The sequence below is a fragment of the Haliaeetus albicilla genome, chromosome 28 (assembly GCF_947461875.1).
Source record: "Haliaeetus albicilla chromosome 28, bHalAlb1.1, whole genome shotgun sequence".
Taxonomy (NCBI): Eukaryota; Metazoa; Chordata; class Aves; order Accipitriformes; family Accipitridae; genus Haliaeetus; species Haliaeetus albicilla.
Genome location: NC_091510.1, coordinates 14,549,641 through 14,570,290, shown reverse-complemented (window position 1 = coordinate 14,570,290; position 20,650 = coordinate 14,549,641). Strand labels below are relative to the sequence as shown.

Sequence of the window (20,650 nt, the reverse complement as noted above, 5' to 3'; positions counted from 1 at the left end):
CAGAAATATTTTGGGCATAAACCACATAGTCATGCGCGCAAGTTTACTTACAGTAACCTGTTTTCCTCGCTTACAGGACACGCACACGTGCCCAAGGAGTTCTCACTGTGCAAAGTAAGCAAAATTAAAGAAGGTTTAGGCAAAACTCCATATTCAAATCTGTTTTTAATAACCTACTGTTTAAATTATGTCTTGACCTATCTTGAAACTTTGTGGGAATGATTTCTTTTTGTCCATAATACCTGTACAGATTTATAGCCCATTTTGTAGCAATAGGGCAGCTAATGTCTGGCTGCATAGTGGAAGCTCGTTGCAGCGTTAATTGTGCTGCCTCCAAGTAAGATGGATTGGGAGTTGTTCCTTCCTTCCATCCTGCTGTTGGAGTGATGCACATACTCTTTGATTTCACCCTGTTGCTTCCTTCTTAAGCACCCTTTCTCCAGGCACACAAATACATATGTATTGTGTGGTAAAGGTTTACCAAACTCATCATTATTCTGTATTCATGCACACCGAGCTGTGTCTCTCAATAATTATCTTTATAATGATCGAAGACATTCTGTACCAATTTGCATTCCTCCTCGCTTTATTGTTGCTCTATCACTCCTGTCTAAGGCTTCTTCTGTTGCATTTTCAAGGATGCTTTTAGTGATAGCCAAAACAAAGAGACAGAATAAAAGCGAAAAGCCAAATTGATTAGTTTTACATTTATTTTGCAAAGACATATTAAAATTGACTTTTTGTTTCATTTGATGTACGTTCTGTGTTTCACTAAATAACCTTGAAGACTGTGTTGCCAAGTCAAGCATTGCTGTTAGCAATACTCATTATATAGCTCAAAAGCGTTCTGATAATTTGGCCCTCTCCATTTAAACACTACCTATTATCCCCTATGAAATCTCAGAAAAAAACCCGCATAAGAAGTGCTGCAGCCTTTCTGACAATGAAGGGTTTGCTTCCCATTTCAAGAGAGTAAATTTCTGGCAAACGTACCGTAATAAAATCTGCTCCGTCCTTGGGTGAGGAAGAAGAGGGCTGGCAGCAGAGTTATTTTTCATAGCGTCTTTCAAACAGGGATTTTAATTGGACTGTAGGTCTCCGCACATTCCTGGGAAGCGAGAATTTCTTTTACAGGCAGCTGAACTGCTGCCTGCAGAGGTTAGGTGTTATGCACAAGGTTGGGCAGTGAAACAGAGTTGGGTATGAAATGCAGGGATCCTGGTTCCCCAGCTACCAACCCACTTTCTTGTCCTTTGCTGAAAACATTTGCAGGAAGATGGGGGTTTTGTGGCGGGATTCATCGTTTCTGCACACCAGCGGCCCTGTTACATGCTGGTAATGCTCTGGGAAAGCCAGCTCTGCGGGATGGGATGTGGGATTGTGAGTGATGGTGTTTGCTTCTGCTTCCACTGCAAGCGCTGGATGCTCTTTTGGCGATGAAGTGGCGGTTCGCCATGCTAGCCAGGGATGGCACTCATGCATCTGAGGGAAGGGAGACAGCTTTTCCCCACCTTCTTCCCTCCCCCAGTCCCTTTATCCCTTACTGTTCCTCCAAACAATGCCCTCGCAGTTTAAACTAATTTTCTTTGAACTGCAGGCACTGCATAACTCATACTTTTGCCTGTTGCTCCTTCCCTAAACATCTGCCATTATTTATCCGGACGGTTTAAACTCTTTATGTTCAATTTATTAGTCTCTCTGAGAATTACCTCCAGCTTTGTGTGGAAATATACTCAGCGGTGGAAACAGCTGCCAGCCGTAGGACTCCCCTAGCTCCTCGCGCGACGGTTCTCATTGCAACAAGGCGATCTCCAGCACCGTTTCAGAGGGTGGGATTTGACAACCGTGCCTTTTTCCTGGAAAGAGGCAGCAGCCCACTCCAACACAAGCTAGCACAATCTCTTTTACCATCTAAGTTTTGAGTGAAGACATTTTTAATGCTGGTCCGGAGGCAGATGCTGTTGGCAAACCCCTTTCCTCGGCTACGTCGGTGAAAGAACTCGCTGGGCGTGCAGTGGGGGGGAGCCAGCGGTGGGCTCCCACCATGTCGTGCTTCTCCAGCACGTCTGGGGACACGGCACTCACGCTGCCGGCAGCTCTGGCACCTCGTCCTCACCCAGCCCTGCCCCGTCGAGTTCATGCCGTGGTCTTAAATGTAAGGACAGTGGGAGAATGGGCTTAGAGCCTCGCAGAGATTAATTAAGGGTCTGCTCTTTTTTTGTGTCGTTTTCCCTTACTTTTTGGACTAGCGCTAGGCTAAACGGCTTGCTTCAAGATGCCATCTTGCCCAAATTCCATATTTCCTACCATTGACACTCACCAGGAACCATGGTTAGGCCACACCAACTTGTGTGGCAAATTAGACCAGCCAGAACGTTTGGGGCAAAAGCTTGATTTTAATACTTAATTGTGAGTATCAGTTTGGAGGCTAGAGGGCCACTCATTTCTTCTGGTTAAAGGCCATCGCACAAGCAGCCTTTTTAGTTCAATTACTTCAAGGCCCATATACCACCCAAATCTGTCTGTGTCTCTGCTGTGAGGTTTAAAATGCACCACTGTATTCTATAGCATCTTGCATGCCATCTGTTTTCCAAACCACTTTCCTCAGCTGCATAATTTAATTACCGAGATAAGAACTAGAGGGGGGAGGATACGGAGCTGTAGGTAAGGGAAATTTGTTTGTGAAGTCTCTGCACCCAATTGTCCCTTCCAGCGTGCAGGTACTAGAAGACATAAAGTGGCATTTCAGGAGCAAAGGGGACTCGGTCACGCTAAGACGACCCTCAGCTTCCCCATCTCCCTGGAGGAGGTCCATGCAGGGAACAGAGTCCCACTGCATCGGGGTTTCACGTGCTCAGCATAACACAGGACATAAACCAATATCCCTCCTCCTCCCGCTGCCCAGAGCTTTTCTTTCCCTTTCTCTGGTCGCCTCTTCTCTGAGGCTGGTTCCCAGCCATCGGTCATACTTGCACCTATGGGAAAGCCAGGGTGAGACCCACTTTTTTTCAAATCCATCATCCCTGGTCTTCACAGATGCAAGTGGCAGGCTGGGGACCGAGCTGGGTTTGAGTCTTGTTTTCGGGGGGCAGCCTGGTGGGACTTGGCGAGGGGCAGGTCACACTCGGCCAGAGCAGGTGGGCTACAGGAGTGGGGGAAGGTCCGAGAAGCAGAAAGAGTGATGTCTGACAAATCTGTCATGCCCTGCCAGCCCGTGTAGGCATGAAAACCTCAGACTCCCTCTCCTGCAACAGACTGGGGAGCTTAAAAATAGCCGTTTGTTTTTGTTGATGACAAGGTAATTTTAACACAGATCACTTCCCCAGTCTGTTGCGCCGAGCGGCGATAAGCAGAGGGATGTGGGAATGAGTGGGCGGCACTGAGGACGGAAAAAAGGAGGCAAACAAGAGCTGATTCCTTGGGGACAGCAGCAGCAGAGAGGGTTCAAGTGTGGTTTTCCTTGGCGAGGCCGAGTGAGGAAGAGGAGTGGGTCCCACTGGGGTGTGAGGACCTCCTGGGCGAGGTGCATGTGCTCCCGCTTGCCCTGCACGATCTCAGCACCTCAGAGCATGACGGGGTCCGGCCCTCGCAATCACACCGTACGGTCCTTCACGGGGTTTTTGTTCATCAGGTCTCTGATGTCGTGTGGGACAGAGAAGAGGAAGTAAATAAAAGATGTCACCACAAAGTTGGTGGAGGTCTTTGGTGGCTTTAGCCGTCTTCCTAGATGCCTTCCCATCCCAAAATGGATGTATGTGTATTTCTCCCCACTAAAATGGATGCGTATTCCCTAGACAAGGGCAGTAGAAGTTCACTCACTATATTTTCTGTCTTTTTTCCTTTTCCTCTAGTGGACACAGTACAAGAAGATGTCTAGGTCTAATCCCACCAAAGCAAACAGAAATCCATGCTGAAGAACATTGCCAAGTCAAGGATCTGGAATTTTCCTACCTGCCCTGGTTCAGTCAACCACAAGGTACTTGACACCAGCTCTTCCTTTTGCTTTTTCCCTGCTCCGTTTTTGCCATTGAAATTTCAGGCATCTTAAAGGCAAGATTTCATCCACACTGGGAGCTGCCGGAGAGGGCTGGGGAAGTTGCTTGTTCACCAGAATGTTTACAGAAAATTTGTCACAGCCTGACCAGATCTAATTGGCATGATGTGTAAAGAAACGGGCTGCTCAGATATTTTTAGTGCTCTCCAACCTTTCTAGCACAGATCTGTAGGGCATTAATTAATTCCAGTTGTCTGCCAGTTCATTCTCTTGAAGTTGGATTCTCACAAATAATTTGGCTCCAGGTGTCTTTCAGATCCAGTGATAAGATAACAGGATGCTGGCATTTATCATGTGTGGTGTCTTGAGCATATCTTTTCTGATCTGTTTGATACTTTGGACATTATATACCTCTTTATTGCCTTCGCAAGTATCCGTCTTTTTCTCCTAGTGGTTTCATTACTGCTACTTTAGTCACTGACAGGCAGGAGAAATGCCCCCAATTAACACATGGACCTTGCTGTAGCTGTCCTTTATTTGCATAACATTTTCTTCCCTAGCCAAGCTGTGTGGAGCATTCTGACCACCTTCACTTTCCTTTCTGCATCCAATTATTTTTACTCTGTGTTTTTACAGTGTAGCTCAGCTCATACCAAATCTATTTGGGTAGCTTTACTACATGCCATCTGGTCTGTGTTTGATTTTCCAGGAAGTTTGGGCTTTCTTACCCGTAATGCCACTAGTCTCTTTTTTTAATTTCAAGATTCTTTACTCTCTGTGGGATGGAAAACAAAATTGAAGGGCCTGCTTTCTATGCTGGCTGCGCTACAGCCTCAAACTTGGTCTGGGCAAAAACCAGATGCGTTTGTCCCGTGTATCCAGTAGGAGTGGGAGAATTCTCGTGATTATAGTGGGAAGAGATCATTTTAAAAACTTCTAATATTAAGTTTGCAAAGTGAAAATTATTTTCATAACTTTGCATCACATGGCAATGCAAACAAATGAATCTGAAATATTTTCCCATCCCTACTGACATATATGTGTGTGTATGCCAAGGACTGGCAGAATTTCTAAAGGAATACGTATTCCCTGCTGATTCCTTCATCCTTGCAGACTGACGCAGGGATCTAGTGCTGGTGTCCTGTGGAGCCACCCAACGTGGTTGCTTTTCTCTCTGGCAGAGGAAATGCCTCTGGAAGTGTCCTCTGGCACTATTTTCCCCCAGCACCTTGCTACTTCGATGATTAGCGGAGACACTTCAGCTGCAGAGCTCTCGTGCTCACCAGTTACAGTCCTGGGGAAGGAGCTGAACTAGTGTGAGAACTGGGATTGGGTTTTAGTTTAGCTACAGACCTCTGAGTGGGACTCCAAAGGGCATCGCCTAAATTCAGAGCTTTATTCTGAAAACGCGGAACAGCTCCTACAGAGCTGCAAGGGTCTAACCCCCCGAGGAGGCCCCCGGACCAATTCCATTGAGCGGGGTGAAGATGCTCAACTCCTAGTCCATCCCCAAATGTGACCGGGCTACAGGGATAGTAACCAGTTCATTTAAGCCCATGGATGTCTACATTAAGCACTGTAGAAGTCTACTAAGATGACCGCTTTGTCAATCTAACCACTTTCTATATCTTTGATGAGAGACATACCTCTGGGGTATGGTTCTTCCAAACCCCTTTGGCTGCTTGGGGATAAGCGGTCCTAAGGGCAGTCTGGGACGATTACCCCGGATAAATAGACATCTCTCTGCTGGAAATGTTTCTGTGTGATCAGCTGGAAGCACTCCTGGTGTTCGCTCTTTCTCCACAGTCAATGAGCTTCTCCTGAAGGTATTTCAGACCTGAGATGCCAGAAGGGATTGCCACAAAATGTTTCAGGAGATGGAGGGAGCCAGGGTGAGGCAGTGGCTCGGTCAGTGCCTTCTGAGTGCAGCCTGTGTACGGCACATGTCACTCAGTGCTGTCTAGGTGCCCAGCTCCCACATCCAAGGGGCAAAGCAATCGTTTTGGAGCTGATGGAGATGTTACAGCTCCGCTAGAAGTGGAGACAAGGACTTAATGAACGTACCTTCTCCACAAGAAGGAAGGAGCAGACCAAAGCCAAATTTATCCTCCTGATAACCCACCGAAGAGGTGTTACTTTAGCCCGATCATCAGCTTTCTTCTGTCCAGGTTTTGGACCAATGCGCTTGGGCATCGCTCAGCAAAGCATGTCTAGTTTTAAGGCCTGGTGCAAACCAGCCCAGCTGAGACAGATACATAGAAAAAACATCCATGAGAGCCAAACTGTGAAGCAGGGCTGCTGGGAGACACGTAGCCCCAGAAGGGGCTCGCTCACCTCCCCCCTTTATGCCTGTGCCCCGTCTTTTAGAGAGAACAGTGCCTCTCCTTTAGTGATGGGTGAAGATTTGTAGGGGCAGAAATACCTGGTTTTGGGCACCTTCTTGTCCTGAGAGGACTCAAATGGCAGGTCTCAGGTGGCACCTGACAACCCGGTTGTGTGGCCTCGGTGCTGCGGGGAGAGCAGGAAAACTCTGCCTTTTCCCTCGCTAAGAGTTAGCCGCCCCAGCTGCTCTCCGCTATTGATTTGGCACCTAAGCAGCCCTGGGTGCTTGAACACCAAAGACAAGCAAGGACACGGCGTGTAATTTGGCAGGGGTTTTGGCAGGAGTGCGGGGAAGGCCGTGTACAGAAATGTCTGGCCCAGCCGCCGCAGCATTTGCCAACGACGCTCGGGTTCCCAGCACAAGGCCACGGCTCTCGCCCTCTCCTCCGGGCTCTTGGCAAGCGGCCTCAATGCTCTCAGTCCTCTGGAGCGTGCGGGTCCCCACGAGCCTGGGGACGGGGTGGGGGGATCTGGTGGGACGGTGCGTCCCCGTGGGACGGGAGGCATCGGTCACGCAGCACCGGCTGGCAGAGCCGGCGTGTCCCCGCCATGCGCCTCTGCAGTCACACCCCATGTGCCGTGGCCCCACAGCTCAGGGATGGAAGGTCTCAGCACGGAAGGAGGAACCTTCCTCTTTGACGGCTGAAGCTGTGTGCGCCCATCTGGAGCATCTCTGGTGTCTAGGACATGCTCCTGCCACCCTTTCCAGCCGGGAATTTGGTTCAGGAGGTGTGGAGAGGGCAGCCTGCAGCTGGGCTCAGCGTGGACCTTCCCCATGCTGATGGTGGGGACCCTGCCCGGTCAGCGACAGCCCTCAGGGGGACTTTCACCTCTTTTAGGGGTCCCAGAACCTCTGCAACAGAAAAGCTGCAGGCGCTAAGGTAATGTCTTGCCTGGAGACTTGAAGACTTTGAGGTCTGCAAAAAAATTTGCCCCTCTTGGACCTTGGCACCTCCATGCAGCTGACTACTCCAAGCCTCTGGGAGCGGGGACCACCCCTCGTCCCAAGCAGAGCTGCTTGTTGCGGAGAGGTTTCGCATGATGCAAACGACAGTTAGCATCTGAAGTGGGTATAAAGAGGACAGTGGATACCTGCAGGAGCCAGACCCCAAAAAGCGTGAGGCACACGTGCCTGGCCGTGCAGATACAAGCCGCGATGAAGGCCCCGGGGCTGTTTGTCCCTGAAGACCCTCACCCGCCAACGCTGCTGGGTGCTGCAAGCGAGCAGAGACGGCCCCTGCGGCCGCCGCGCAATGAAAACCAGCGGATCAATTCAAAGGGGTGGCCGTCGGCGGCTCAGCGATCGATACGGCCCGGCCACCGCGGCCGTGAGCATGGCGTCGCCGCCGCCTCCCTCCTGGCAATCGGGCGGCCGTGCGGGGCCTGTCGGCAGCTGCAGCCCCACGCATCACTGACCCTTAGAACAGGAAAAGCGGGTCTGGCTTTTGCAACTCCTCCAAAATGCAACGTTTTCCATAAATTAACTGGAATGCTGTTTTTCCTCTCTCTTTTTTTCTTCATTTGCTGCTGCTGGGGGGTTTTGGACAGGTCAGGACGGCTATTTTACCCAAGTAGGGCGCAAAGGCTTGGTTAGTAACACTTGAAATTTTCACTTGTGTTTGCTGACATATTGGTATTGCCAAGTCGCGCCTGCCATAAGACATCTGACACCGGCAGCTATTTCTAGGGCTTAGGAAACCTGCTGATAGAGAAAAGCGGGACTGGCAGAAAAAGGCAACTATTATCTAGCACTAGTACAGGAAATGACTTACCAGACAAAACAGCCAGCTCACAGGTATGAAGCCCAGGTAAAAATCAGGTCCAAAGTGAAAAATTTGATTCTGGCAGTATTTTAACAGGAGCCAGCCACCGTGTTCTTGCCAAACTAGAGGAGACCCTCTGTGTTTCAGTTTCCTTGTTGTACCTTGTAAAAACATTTGTATTTCTTCTTGTCTGCAATGCTGGCCATGTTTCTCCTGTGTGGAGATATTAACTGTCCATTATTTTATCTTTATTACTGCTCTTTTGTGTCTACGTTGGCTTTAGGACAAAGTACAGCTCAGAGATAAGCTTTTATATCACAAAGAAAATCTAACAACTCTCTCAGCCTTCAGCACACAGCCCCTCGGCAAATAGCTCACAGTACAAACCAGAAACTAATAAATCATTCTTCCTTTTAAATAAACAGAATTAACTCATCCTAAACACTTCTGATGACAAATAAGGAATAACTGAGACACAGAGCGCTGGCAATAGCACGCTACTGCCAAGCACCCTAAACCCACAAGAATGCTAATTGGTTTTTAAGCATTGTGGAGAGCGGGAGGGGAAGAAATATATTTGTTAAAAAGCATGGTTCAGATCCTTGGGTGGTAGGCAGTGATGGAGCTCCAGTGCGGTGTTAATTGGTACAACTGCCTGGCGAAATGTCTCTAAAATAACAGGCACTCAAGTTCAAGATGCACTGTTGTTTCACATACCCATTGCATAACCCAGACAGTATTCCGTTTATTAAAGGAGGAGGGCAGAGAAATGGGGAGGAGAAGGGAACAACAGTATCTTTCCGCTTGGGCACTAATCCGGCCAGCGGGCAACAGCAGAGCCCCCTTTTCCCCAACAGGCTGAGGCTTCTGATGAATTTAATGTTCTCTGAAGACTGCCTCACTTGAAATCAAACTCACTTATGACCTTTTCTCTGAGCAGCAGGACAACAAAATCCATAATGCAAAGGCAGTCAAACAGAAGATCGAGGACGTGGGGTTTTTTAAATGAATGTTTTATTCATGAACTATTTATAAAAATGTGTAAAATACACTCAAATATATTTGATTTGTTGACTGTAGCTAAAAATATAAAAATATACTTAACAAATGCATAAATTAAATTGACAATAGTAGCACAATTCTGTGTTCACCCAGTGTTTGTTAGGAACACAAATATAAGTAATTATCTAGCATATGAGAATGGAATATGTGCTGAAGATGTTTTTCAGACACTTTACTCCAGGCACTGGCAAAGAATTTATGGCTAGCCACATTTCAAAATTGTGGTTTTTTTCACTATAACATACTGCCCTGCTGTAGAGCAATATATATTTAGCTACCTAACATTACTTACACTATTTCTTTAGCTTTCAAATAAACCAAGAAACAACCAAATCATCATGCGTATCAATCTACCACCATCATTGACACTGTATTTGCTAAATTTAGCTAGTCCCTAGTCTGCAGTATTTTCCGCCAGTCTTAAAAACCAAATCGCAGTCTGAACTAGCTGTTGCTCTGCGAGGTCACCGATAACAGACCAGTGTGCTTTGGCCATAGTAGTGCTACCGACAGGTCAGGAGTTTGACTTCGTCAGCCTGAGAGGGACAGTCGAGGGCACGGGGCGCACAGCGAGCTGCCTAAGTACTGGGGTGCACACTCATCTTCCATCCAAAGTTGCAGCCTCCGGGGACTCTAGGTCCCAGAGCTCACAGCTCCAGCGCCCGGACGTCCGTGACAGGGCCATCAGGGGAGCGGTGGTCATTCTATATTGCATTTTATTCACGCAAACTGCATGTCTGAAGTACTGAAAGAAATCTGAATCAATGATGTAAGCACCTGCCATGCCGCTCCTTGGTGGTGAAGCCGTGGCTGCGGTAGGCTGTATCGCTGAATGTCAGACGTGTTTCCCTGATCTGTGGCCCTGGGAGGAGATGCTAATATAGTGATTAGATGGTTATTGTTCTCATCCCTCTAGCCCATATATTAACTCCCAGGCTGAGGAGCACGGCTAAGTGCTCATGTACTCCTATCTGTCTAGTATTTAACTTTTTGCTTTCAAAGTCAAAGCGTAAATAACCGTATACAATACATAATATAAACTTAAAGCTCACACATTTTCTTTTCTCTGTTCTACAACTGAAAGGAAATTCATAGTATATCATGGCATAAAATAATATTTTTGGCAATTTTAGGCACGTATATAAGCTGTATAAATAATTATAGCAGCAGAGAAAAATGTATAAAGTTGCACTTTTATGACATCTTCACAGTATGCCTATTTCCCTCACCCACTTTTGTGTTCCATTAGTAACAAAAAATATCATTTATCAACTCCAGCTATGCAAAATCTTTTTTTTTTTTCTACAATCGGTAATGGATCTTGTAATTGTATTGCACAGATTAAAAAAACATTTATTACAATTTTTTCATTATTAAATAACTTTCAATACAAAAATTTGAATTAACCTAAAAGCCCAACCCTGCAAGTGCTTCAGAAGTGGAATGGTATTCTTCAGGCAAGCATTCCACTTGACTTCCATGAAAGTACTCAGGTAGCTTTGTGGACAATGCAGAGATTCACAGGACTGGGCTCCAAGTGTGCAAATCTTAGCTTATGGATCAGCGACAACACTAGCCTTGCTTTATAACATTATTATTGGGAAACATCAAGAAGGGAATTCTGAACATCATTCATGGACATTCAAAACAGAAACATCCTCTTCAGCAAAGGATGTCTTTTTCCTTAAGAGCTGTCTTTGTTCAGAAACACAGGCTCCTTCAAGTCCATTCTTGTTACATTAACAATTTCCCATCAGTCCTGTTATTCAGCTTAGAGGCACAGTAAATATAATTAATTATACTGATAAGTAGATGTCTTACATACATTAACAAAATGCTACATAGATACTTCTTACTTATTCTCAGTGGATTTACACTGGTTTCCTATGAGCAGAATTGGCTAGAAAGCAGAGCCAGAGCAATAATGTGTGTGTGTACAGTCTCACGCGTGACCTAGCTAGGCAGAGATGTAAAGCTGCTCAAGAGCATTGTGCCAGAGTGTTTAAGGTCATCTGTCATGTTATTAAGTGATGAGAAGGAAGAAGCTTATGAACTGTGTCCATTATTAGCTGAGAGAAAAGATGAAAATAGCTGTCTGCTATGACATCATTATTTTGGGTGCACATTTGTGAACTCTGTAGGTGCGGAGGAGGGAGCTGAGAAACAATGATGTTAAAATAAAGAGCAGAACAATGTGTGTCTTTCTGAAAATGATGAACAAAATGCATACATAGTATACAATCAGACTTTTGCCCTCAGACCATATATTATTGAGCGAGTTCCATTTCCCTTAGCATAAAAAATGACACAGTGATATATAGTGTGAGATAATTTATAGGGTACATTTGGTACGTCTTCACAGTGTAATTGTATTGCTGGTAACTAATATGGTGATCTTCTTTCCTCAGCTACCGCGGCAAAAAGAAAGGACTAAATGCAGCGCATGTAACACAATGGCAATTTTTGTGATACTCTAAGTTCAGCTGTTATTAACAGGGTCAATGATCGATCTAAAGCTGCCATACTTGTTTGTCCTTCCTTGCTAACCTAGAGTCTATCTAGCAAAGGAAACAGGGAAAAAGGGGCTTGCAGAGAATTTGCACATTTCTTTGTGGTTTTGCTTCTATTTCCCACTGTGAAAATGCCTTCCACTATAATGGTACTTCCCTTCTTCTTCAGATCCCACTATGGGTGGTGAATCTTGAGGTTTGTGTGGGGCCAAAGAGGATGTACAAGATGAATGAGCAGTATTTTCATACACAGACACCTGAAAGGTTAATCAAGCTTATATGTTCTGAGTAGCTGTGAAAGCTGATTTTTCAGCAAGGCCTTTGACACTGTCTCTCATGGCATACTCCTTGAGAAACTGGTGTCTCGTGGCTTGGATAAGTGTACTCTTTGCTGGGTGAAAAACTGGCTGGATGGACGAGTCCAGAGGGCTGTGGTGAATGGGGTGAAATCCAGTGGGCGGCGGATCACAAGTGGTGTTCCCCAGGGCTCGGTGTTGGGCCCTGTTCTGTTTAATAACTTTATCAATGATTTGGATGAGGGGATTGAGTGCACCCTCAGCAAGTTTGCAGAGGACACCAAGTTGGGAGGGAGGGTCGATCTGCTTGAGGGTAGGGAGGCTCTACAGAGAGATCTAGACAGGCTGGATCGATAGGCTGAGGCCAGTTGCATGAAGTTCAACAAGGCCAAGTGCTGGGTCCTGCACTTCAGTCACAGCAACCCCATGCAGCGCTACAGGCTTGGGGAAGAGCGGCTGGAAAGCTGCCCGGTAGAGAAAGACCTGGGGGTGCTGGTTGACAGCCGGCTGGATATGAGCCAGCAGTGTGCCCAGGTGGCCGAGAAGGCCAACGGCATCCTGGCCTGTATCAGAAATAGAGTGGCCAGCAGGAGCAGGGCAGTGATCGTACCCCCGTACTTGGCACTGATGAGGCTGCACCTCGAGTCCTGTGTTTAGTTTTGGGCCCCTCACTACAAGAAAGACATTGAGTTGCTGGAGCATGTTCAGAGGAGGGCAACCGAGTTGGTGAGGGGCCTGGAGCACAAGTCTGATGAGGAGCGGCTGAGGGAGCTGGGACTGTTTAGCCTGGAGAAAAGGAGGCTGAGGAGAGACCTTATCGCTCTCTACAACTACCTGAAGGGGGGTTGTAGTGAGGTGGGTGCTGGTCTCTTCTGCCAGGTGGCTGGAGATAGGATGAGAGGAAATGGCCTCAAGTTGTGGCAAGGGAGATTTAGGTTAGATATTAGGAAAAATTTCTTTACTGAGAGGGTTGTCAGACATTGGAATAGGCTGCCCAGGGAAGTGTTTGAGTCACCATCCCTGGAGGTATTCAAAAAGAGCATAGACGGGGTACTCCATAACATGGTTTAGTGGCTATGGATGATGGTTGGACTCAATGATCTTGAAGGTCTTTTCCAACCTAAATGATTCTATGATTCTGAGGCACGCAAGGATATTTGGTCAAGAAAGGATGAGACTCCAGATGGAGCAGGAAGGAAGAGTGGCCATCAGGCTGTTTGCTTCTCTCTAGAAAAAACAGAGAGTGACATGGGTGTGCATAGTCCTGCTGGTTCCGCTTTGGAATGATCTAAGAAAACTATGTCAGAGCTGCCTAGCAGATTTCTTCAGCCCTCAGTGCTGCGGTGTTCCTACCGCAAGGAGCGTGCGGCTCCAATATGCCATAGTGAAATCACGATAGTCTTGGCCCAGGGCCACAGCAGTTTCTCAGTTTGGCACTTAGGTGTACTGGCTGCTTCTCAGGAGGCCTTCTGAAATATTTATTTATCTCCAAAATAAAAGTGGAATTTAGGCACTTGTCTTCAGCAGCAGGCTAAGTTTTCTCTAGGTAAAGTATGGGTAGATCCACAAAACGAGAACTATCAAGCCGGCCCTTCTTTTTGTGATGGAGAAGAACTGTGTACTGCCTCTTCTCTATTTGTTTGAAGAGAGTTTTATAAAGACAAAGAATAGCTGAACAGAGTGTTCAGTCCCTTGAATGAGAAGCCTCTTTGCAGAGGAGAGAGGATGTGCCTAATCCACTTGGCTGGGCAGGATACCTGCTGAGTGCTCTTCGATTGTACTTCTTGCTAATCACTAAATGCTTTGAGTCATCCAATGATTAGCACAGCCCTGCCAGCCTACATCCCTTGATTTACCGATGAGCCTTTTTCTATTCCAACTGCCTTTGTGGTGGTGACATCAGGCAACACCTAAGTGCAGGAGTCTTTCTATGCAGACATGCTGGGGCCATGCTTGCCCTTTGCAAAAGCAAGTGGCATTCAAAGGAGACCAACACTTGGGCCAAGGAAGCTATGCCGCAAGCAGCTTAAGGCCAAAGCCAGTTGTGTAAACTGTGGGATATATACCTTTATATGTCTTTATATCAATACATTTATAATCTCTGTACTTTTGTAGCATGGTACAGCATTGTTTTTAATGAGCTATGGAAGTTGCCAGACTTCACATCCTTACAGGTCTGTTTGTTAACATGAATGTCATCTGAGGCGTTTCCTTGAACACCTTTCTTATTATAATTATACGCACGTGAAAATGCACAGACACAGGCTATGGTCTGATTCTGCTCTCTTAAACCAGTGTAAAGAAATCAGAATGTGACCTGTCTCCCCTCAAAGCATGTAGGGGGGGGAAAGGTCTGCTAGACTTCATGGCAGCGTATGTTGTTTGATATTTTTCTACTATGTATGTCACATTAGATTGAAACAGTTGCTTCTAGTGAGGTGGACCCTGTTTTGCTCGGCTGTTAATGAGTTCTGTAAAAGGTATGCCATTGTGTTATGGGTTATACCCATTTTTGTCAGATCAAAAGCACTAAGTTTAAAGTGTAGAGTAGCATTGTAATTCCTATACAGGACTACTGTTCCCTTGCTTAATAGTAGCTTATTTCATCTCACAAACACTGAACTAGTTAAAAAAAATGAGGTTCTCCTCTTATAGGATTTTTCCTGTGTGTTATATGCTAATACTGCCCTAAACGCAGCAGTCCTGTTAGCCATACAATTTAAAATAGTTTATGTAGAACAGTTCATAAAAACTGTGATAAGGAAAAAATAGTATTATCTGAAGCTTAACATTAATATAAACAATATAGAAAAAATACATATTTACATAATGCCAAAATACAATTATATACATTAATATCTATTACACTTAAATTATATATCTTTAAAAAAATCACCAGACCAATAAATTATACACAGTCTCAACAGAAAGGTCTGGCACCTTTCTAGTGCATGAAATACATACATAAAAAAATCCAAACAAAACCCCTAGTTAACAAATGTGGTCACAAAAGCAGGTGTCTGTAACATTCTTAGTGCCTTGAATAAACAGCATCTGAAAGCAAGGAAAACTGAGATTAGAAAAATTAAAACACCCCAGGTGGCTTCATGTTCAAATCTGCCAGCTGACTACAGTGCTCTGAAAGGTGGCTGTGTGGCAGCAGTGCTGGCTGGTGACTGATGTGACTGCTAAAGAGCAGACGCCACCTCTGCTTTTGCTGGCACTCCCAACTTGTGGAACCCTGGTTGTTTCAGTCCTTGGCCTCCTCCAAGCCTGCTCTACCTGTTGATGACAACTCTGATTTCTACAGGCTACATCAAGAAAATTATTTTGATCTCTCATCATATAATCTCAATTCCTAATGCCCAAATTTGAGGAGCGACCGAGATCCTGCTGTCTGACTCTGAAAACTTCTACAGCCCTTAGGAATCAGCTCTACCAGGACACACAGGCCACCTCTGCTTACAGCTTCTCCAGACTGGTCCTCTGGCCATAAGAACAGGAGGTGAAGGGCAGTGCTAGTGCCAGGTTTGCTATTCCTGCAACTGTTGTCACCAAGGGACTGGATACAGGCTAGGAAAAAGAGCCTACAAGGATGGAGAGTTGGGGGAGAAAGAAAGAGCACAGCCTTGGACACCTCCATTATCCCGTCAAGGCAGATGGGAAGTCTCCTAAGGCCGCCTGTGTGGTCAAGAGCAAATGAGGGTGATTCAGGAGAGAAATCGAACTCTCTGAATGACAGAAGAGCCCAGTGAGCCCAGCCAGTGGCCTCAGTGTGCTTAAAAGTGGATGGCGTAAACACTGTTGAGGTAAAGGAGGAAGCCAGTATCATGATAGGGAAGGGATTCAGTTCCCCCAACAGCAGAGGTATCGTGAAGTGTGAGACATGGAGAGCATGAAGGTAAGGTAGGAGCAGGAAGAGATGTTATAATGACTACTAATGAAGGAAACAAAGATGCAATTGCAAGAGTGACAAGAGCAGAGGAGTGAACAAATGAAGGTCCAGGAGAGAATAAAAATTGATGGCAAAGGATAGCACAATTTTCCCCCTCAATTACATTGTCAATGAGCTATTACATTTGAAACATTTTACAATTTGATAAACTTGCACTTACCTCTGTGATACTCTGGATTCACATTTTCATATATTGGAAACAAGGGATTTTCTTGTTCACCGCGAAGTTTTCTGGCTCTTAACACATCTCTCACACATTGATGTAGATACACATATTGACACTGCAAAAGAATTATTTTTTTTTAAGTCATTCTTGGAAATTTTGTAATTTAATTTTCTGTACTGTGAAAAATCATTACAGGCCAACTCCCTCGCACAAAATCAAGGGTAGTGTTAAAAATGAAAATACACTTCTAGAATTAATCTCCTTTTCACACTAGTAATACAGTAAAGTTTTATGATCACCTGTTTTCAGAAATGCTACCAGTAGAACATAAATGAACATAATATGTTTTGATGGATCATGTCATGAGTGAAGGCTCTTATCAACTGTAAGGCATAATTTGACACAATGCTGTGTTGGATAGCTACTTCTGAATGCTTTGGTATAAAGTACATGTAACAGAATTAATATGTGCAGGGAAGCACACAGAAGACACAAACAATTTCCTGATTTTTTTGTTCTGAAAAGAAGTCTTCTCTACAGAATTTTATCATAATATATAAATATGTCATAGAACTTTGATAGACCCAAATTTTCTGGCAAAAGCAGTATTTTTTTGATCCAATATAAGTTATAAGATTGCTTCTGACTATGCAGTGAATGACAGACTGTCTTTTCTGAAGAGTGCCATTCATAGAAGGGAGCTAAGATGACATTCATAACCAAAGTAGGGAGAGTCAGCATGTTATTGACTATTTATCAAACTACCTTGATAGAACAGGTTGTTAAATCCCCATGCTTTGCTAGTCTTTGTGGTTTTTGACATGGGTCATTACTGTTTTTTGATTAGTGTAGCAAGGTACCCCCAAATTAGGCCGAGCATCTTTATATATCATGGTGTACCTTTCTAATATTACTTTATCTCAAAGACATAATTTCTCTAATAAGCATATGCATTTTCTCCCCCTACATCTTCTTTACTTATTTTTCACAAGAAATTCAGCTACTGCTCTGTGCATTTTTCTCAGTGCTCTGGCTCTGGGAAGTGAGGATGCCTGCTGTTATGCACATACGGCTGCTGTCTCTGTGGAGCAGAATCTTGCACCCCACCCACCAATTCGGTGGAAAGTTGGCCAAGGCATGGAGACTTCCTTTGGCAGAGACCACTTGGGACTGAAACGGTGGACAGCTTCTCTGTCTGTGTTACAGCTGCTGTGCTGAGCCCACTGCCTTTTGAGCTGATGGACACAGTTTTGTTACTCCCCTGCATGTCTCCAGGGGCAGTCTCTTGTCTTAAACAGCTTTCAGCCAAGTCTAAAGCAGGGGCAGTGTTTTATTGCTGCTATTTTACTGTGACTGCATAATGTCAAGCAGGATGGTGCTGTGACCTTTGGCTGGAGCATCTCATTGCAAACAGTCCTATTTGCTGGCCTGTGATCCCCAGTGGGATTTGGCTTCCACCACATCAACAGATGGGGACCTAGCTTTTATCTCAACCTCCAAACAGATTGTGGAAGCCAAGACATGAACAGTAACAGAAGGAGCTAGGGTCTTCAAACACATTGGAGTTTGTGGCGCGGACTTTTCTTCCCCCTCTCCCCATCTCCTTTACTTTTTCTTAAAAGATGGGTAAGAGTTACTTCATAATTCACGGCTAATTGCAAACTTTGAATCATCATAAAACTCCAGAATAAATTTACTTCATTTTCTTGCAGGAGGATGAGAAATTGCATTGCTTGTACTCCAAGCTACCTTGATGAAAGGCAGGTCCAAATCAGAAACCATATACAGATGCGACTGACAGTTCAGTTTAATAAGACTTGCTGAGAATACAGCAGCTCAGTGGCTGTGCACTGACACAGCTACATGGTCAGTCTACAAGCATGCTACAGCTCAAGCGGGGTGAGTACGTGTGAGCTGCAAAAGATTTCTGTCAACCTGTCTCTGGGATGCTGACTGTGAATTCTTCCAGGGGCAGGACTGGTTACAACAGGGATCTGGGTAAGACTTGAGCCACTGCTATTGGGGCAGAAGTGCATGTAGCGCTGGTAGTGGGAAGGTGGGGTCCTCCTCATTATTATTCTGCTTGGGTTTGGCTGCCTTTTGACTTAGATGTCATGTCAAGCTCATGCCAAAGGTGGGCTTTGTATCACACAAATTCATTTGTCTATAAGCCTGGTGTCAAATTTAGGTTCTTGAGGTAGTTGCCTCTTTTTTCCAACTAGGGAAAAAGAGCCACCCTCCTGAGATGCCTGTCTGCCTTTGCTGACTATGGTTGATAGGAATGTAGAAGGTAAGATGGATCTGTCTCTGAGAATACCCAGACCAGGCTGAAAATCTGTCTCCCCTCCAACAGGAGGTCTTCTGTGTTTAAGATAGTTCCAGGAAATCTCTTTTGCATTCCCTGTTGAGCCTCTCTTTATACCCATGTATGAATTTTACATCTATCAGGAAGCGCTGCCACTGATATTTTCATTTCCAAATTGCAAGAGAGCTCCATTAGTATCAAGCTACAGGCAGACCCATCAAACTTGTTCCGATTCCTCTATTAACAGTTCACAGCCAAAGTGTAAAGACTGCCTCCACAACTCGCCTTTATTAAATCAGCTCCTAAGTGCTTAGCTGCTATTAGTGTAAAGTGATTTTCTTGCAGCTTTAAAAGCATAGAAAGAAATCCCAAACACATACTCTTTCTGCACTTCGAGAATAAATGTACTTGCTTTTGCATAGTATGTTAGGAGAATGCTGATCAACTTTCCAATACCATTAATGAAAATGATAGAGCAGCTCAATAAAAAATGAACTGCAAAGCCACAAGGTCACAGTGCTTAGAGTTTTAAAATTACGTACATCTAATTTTCTCTGCTCTCCATTCCTTTTCCCTATTATGTCAACCTATCTGTCTGATTTAGGCTTGTCTCCAAACCCACCCCTGAAGGACCTAACTCTGCTCAAAGCTCATTTACTGGACACTGCACTAGCACAACAATGTGCTGTTAAGCTGCATAACACTGCTGGGGTGATCGTGGGCCAGCGCCAACAGGAGAAATCTATAGGAAGCATAGCTACCACTTGTTATGGTTTGGACCCACTGTATGAGAGCCAATCCTGAACTAGAAATTCTCACAGAGCTAAAATATATCTAACTAGTATTTTACAGTGGAGTAACTGTGAAGTGCTTTGAGAGCCTTTAAGATGAGAGTCTGATTATTATATACTGCAGCTGGTGTTGCTGTATTTAAAGGCTGTATTTGGCTATTTAAAACTTACCTCTGTCTGAACCATGTGAACCCGGTGAAGCCTTAGATCATGTACTGCTGCATAAATGTCGACAGTGTCCTTTGAATCCAGCTGCTGCAGAATTCGGTCCAGTGCAATGAATGTGCCAGTCCTGCCAACACCAGCACTGGAAAAGAAAACAATCCAAAACATTTAAAAGGAGATGGATCAAAGCATTCACTGTCTTCATATGATAGTTTTATAAAGTTCAGATCTCTAGGGTGAGAAGCTCATTGTTCAAATGGCATCTCTGGGACTTCAAATACTTTATGGTGGAATTTCTTTAGGAAGGAGGAAAGGATAGCGATGGTAGAGGTATCTCTGCTACTGCCCACACTGCTTTCTGCTATGGATTAACTCAGTCATCGAGATACACTGAGAGACTGCACCTGACTGTAACTTCTAAACCTCTTCTCTCCACTGATGAACAAGTAGGCTTGATTCTAAAAGATCAGTTGGCTTGTGCCTTGCGGAAAGGCAGAATAAGGCAAAGTATCCCAGAGTCCCCAGTAGCTAAAATGCTGGGAGGTGGGGTTTGGAGACAGGAGGCTGGGAAGAGGAAAGTTGACCAGTCGGTGATACAGTAGACATCTGACATGTTGCAGCACATCATGTACAGGCAGACACAGGTGGGGTCATGTAAGATACATGCCTCAGCCCATGTAATGGGTGGAGGGGACAGATACTACTGTCAGGTAGTACCAGTGAGCATATGGCTTTATCAGAAGATACATACAGCACCACACTGCACTCTCTCACTCTGTAACCCTATATTCTCCTGCAGCTGGCCAGTGGATCACGGATCAGGCAGTCCAGTTTTGCCTTTTTTGTATACGTGTGTATGGGTGGATCACAGAGCAGAGGAAAAACTGCAGCCCTATGGCTGCCAGAGATGGCACAATAACAGAAGAGCATGAGAAGGCAGTAAGGAGAGGGAGTCTCAGGCAGAATGGAGGAAAGGATGGATCTCCAGCTAGTCTCAACATCCATACATAGTCAGATTCACCCCTGGGTATATCTTACCTTTTCAGAACAACCCTTTGTGATTCAGATGTTGGGCCACAACAGCAGCACACAGGCAATTTAAGAATGCAAAAGCTTATGAGCAGTGGCAGCTGCTGACACCTTTAGTGCTCTCCAGTGATCCCACAGAGACACAGTGGTTCCCCGAGAGTCATTTTTGGGTCATCTCCAGGGTGAGGTTGTGAGCAAGTGCATATGCCTTGGGAATGCTGCTCTGATGTAT

General features: G+C 45.3%; 1 protein-coding gene across 3 annotated transcripts in view; it reads right to left on the bottom strand.

Moving 5' to 3' along the window:
* Window positions 1-10,418: 10,418 nt before the first annotated feature.
* Window positions 10,419-20,650, bottom strand: part of PTPRB (protein tyrosine phosphatase receptor type B) — a 66,674-nt gene continuing 56,442 nt past the window's right edge. For 2 of the 3 annotated variants that reach the window (XM_069773598.1, XM_069773599.1), the window contains 3 exons: window positions 19,396-19,531; window positions 16,123-16,243; window positions 10,419-15,061 (listed from right to left, as the gene is read on the bottom strand). In XM_069773598.1, coding sequence (XP_069629699.1) covers window positions 15,039-15,061; window positions 16,123-16,243; window positions 19,396-19,531 — 280 coding nt within the window. In that variant the 3' untranslated portion in view covers window positions 10,419-15,038. The other variant, XM_069773597.1, reaches the window with a different exon arrangement.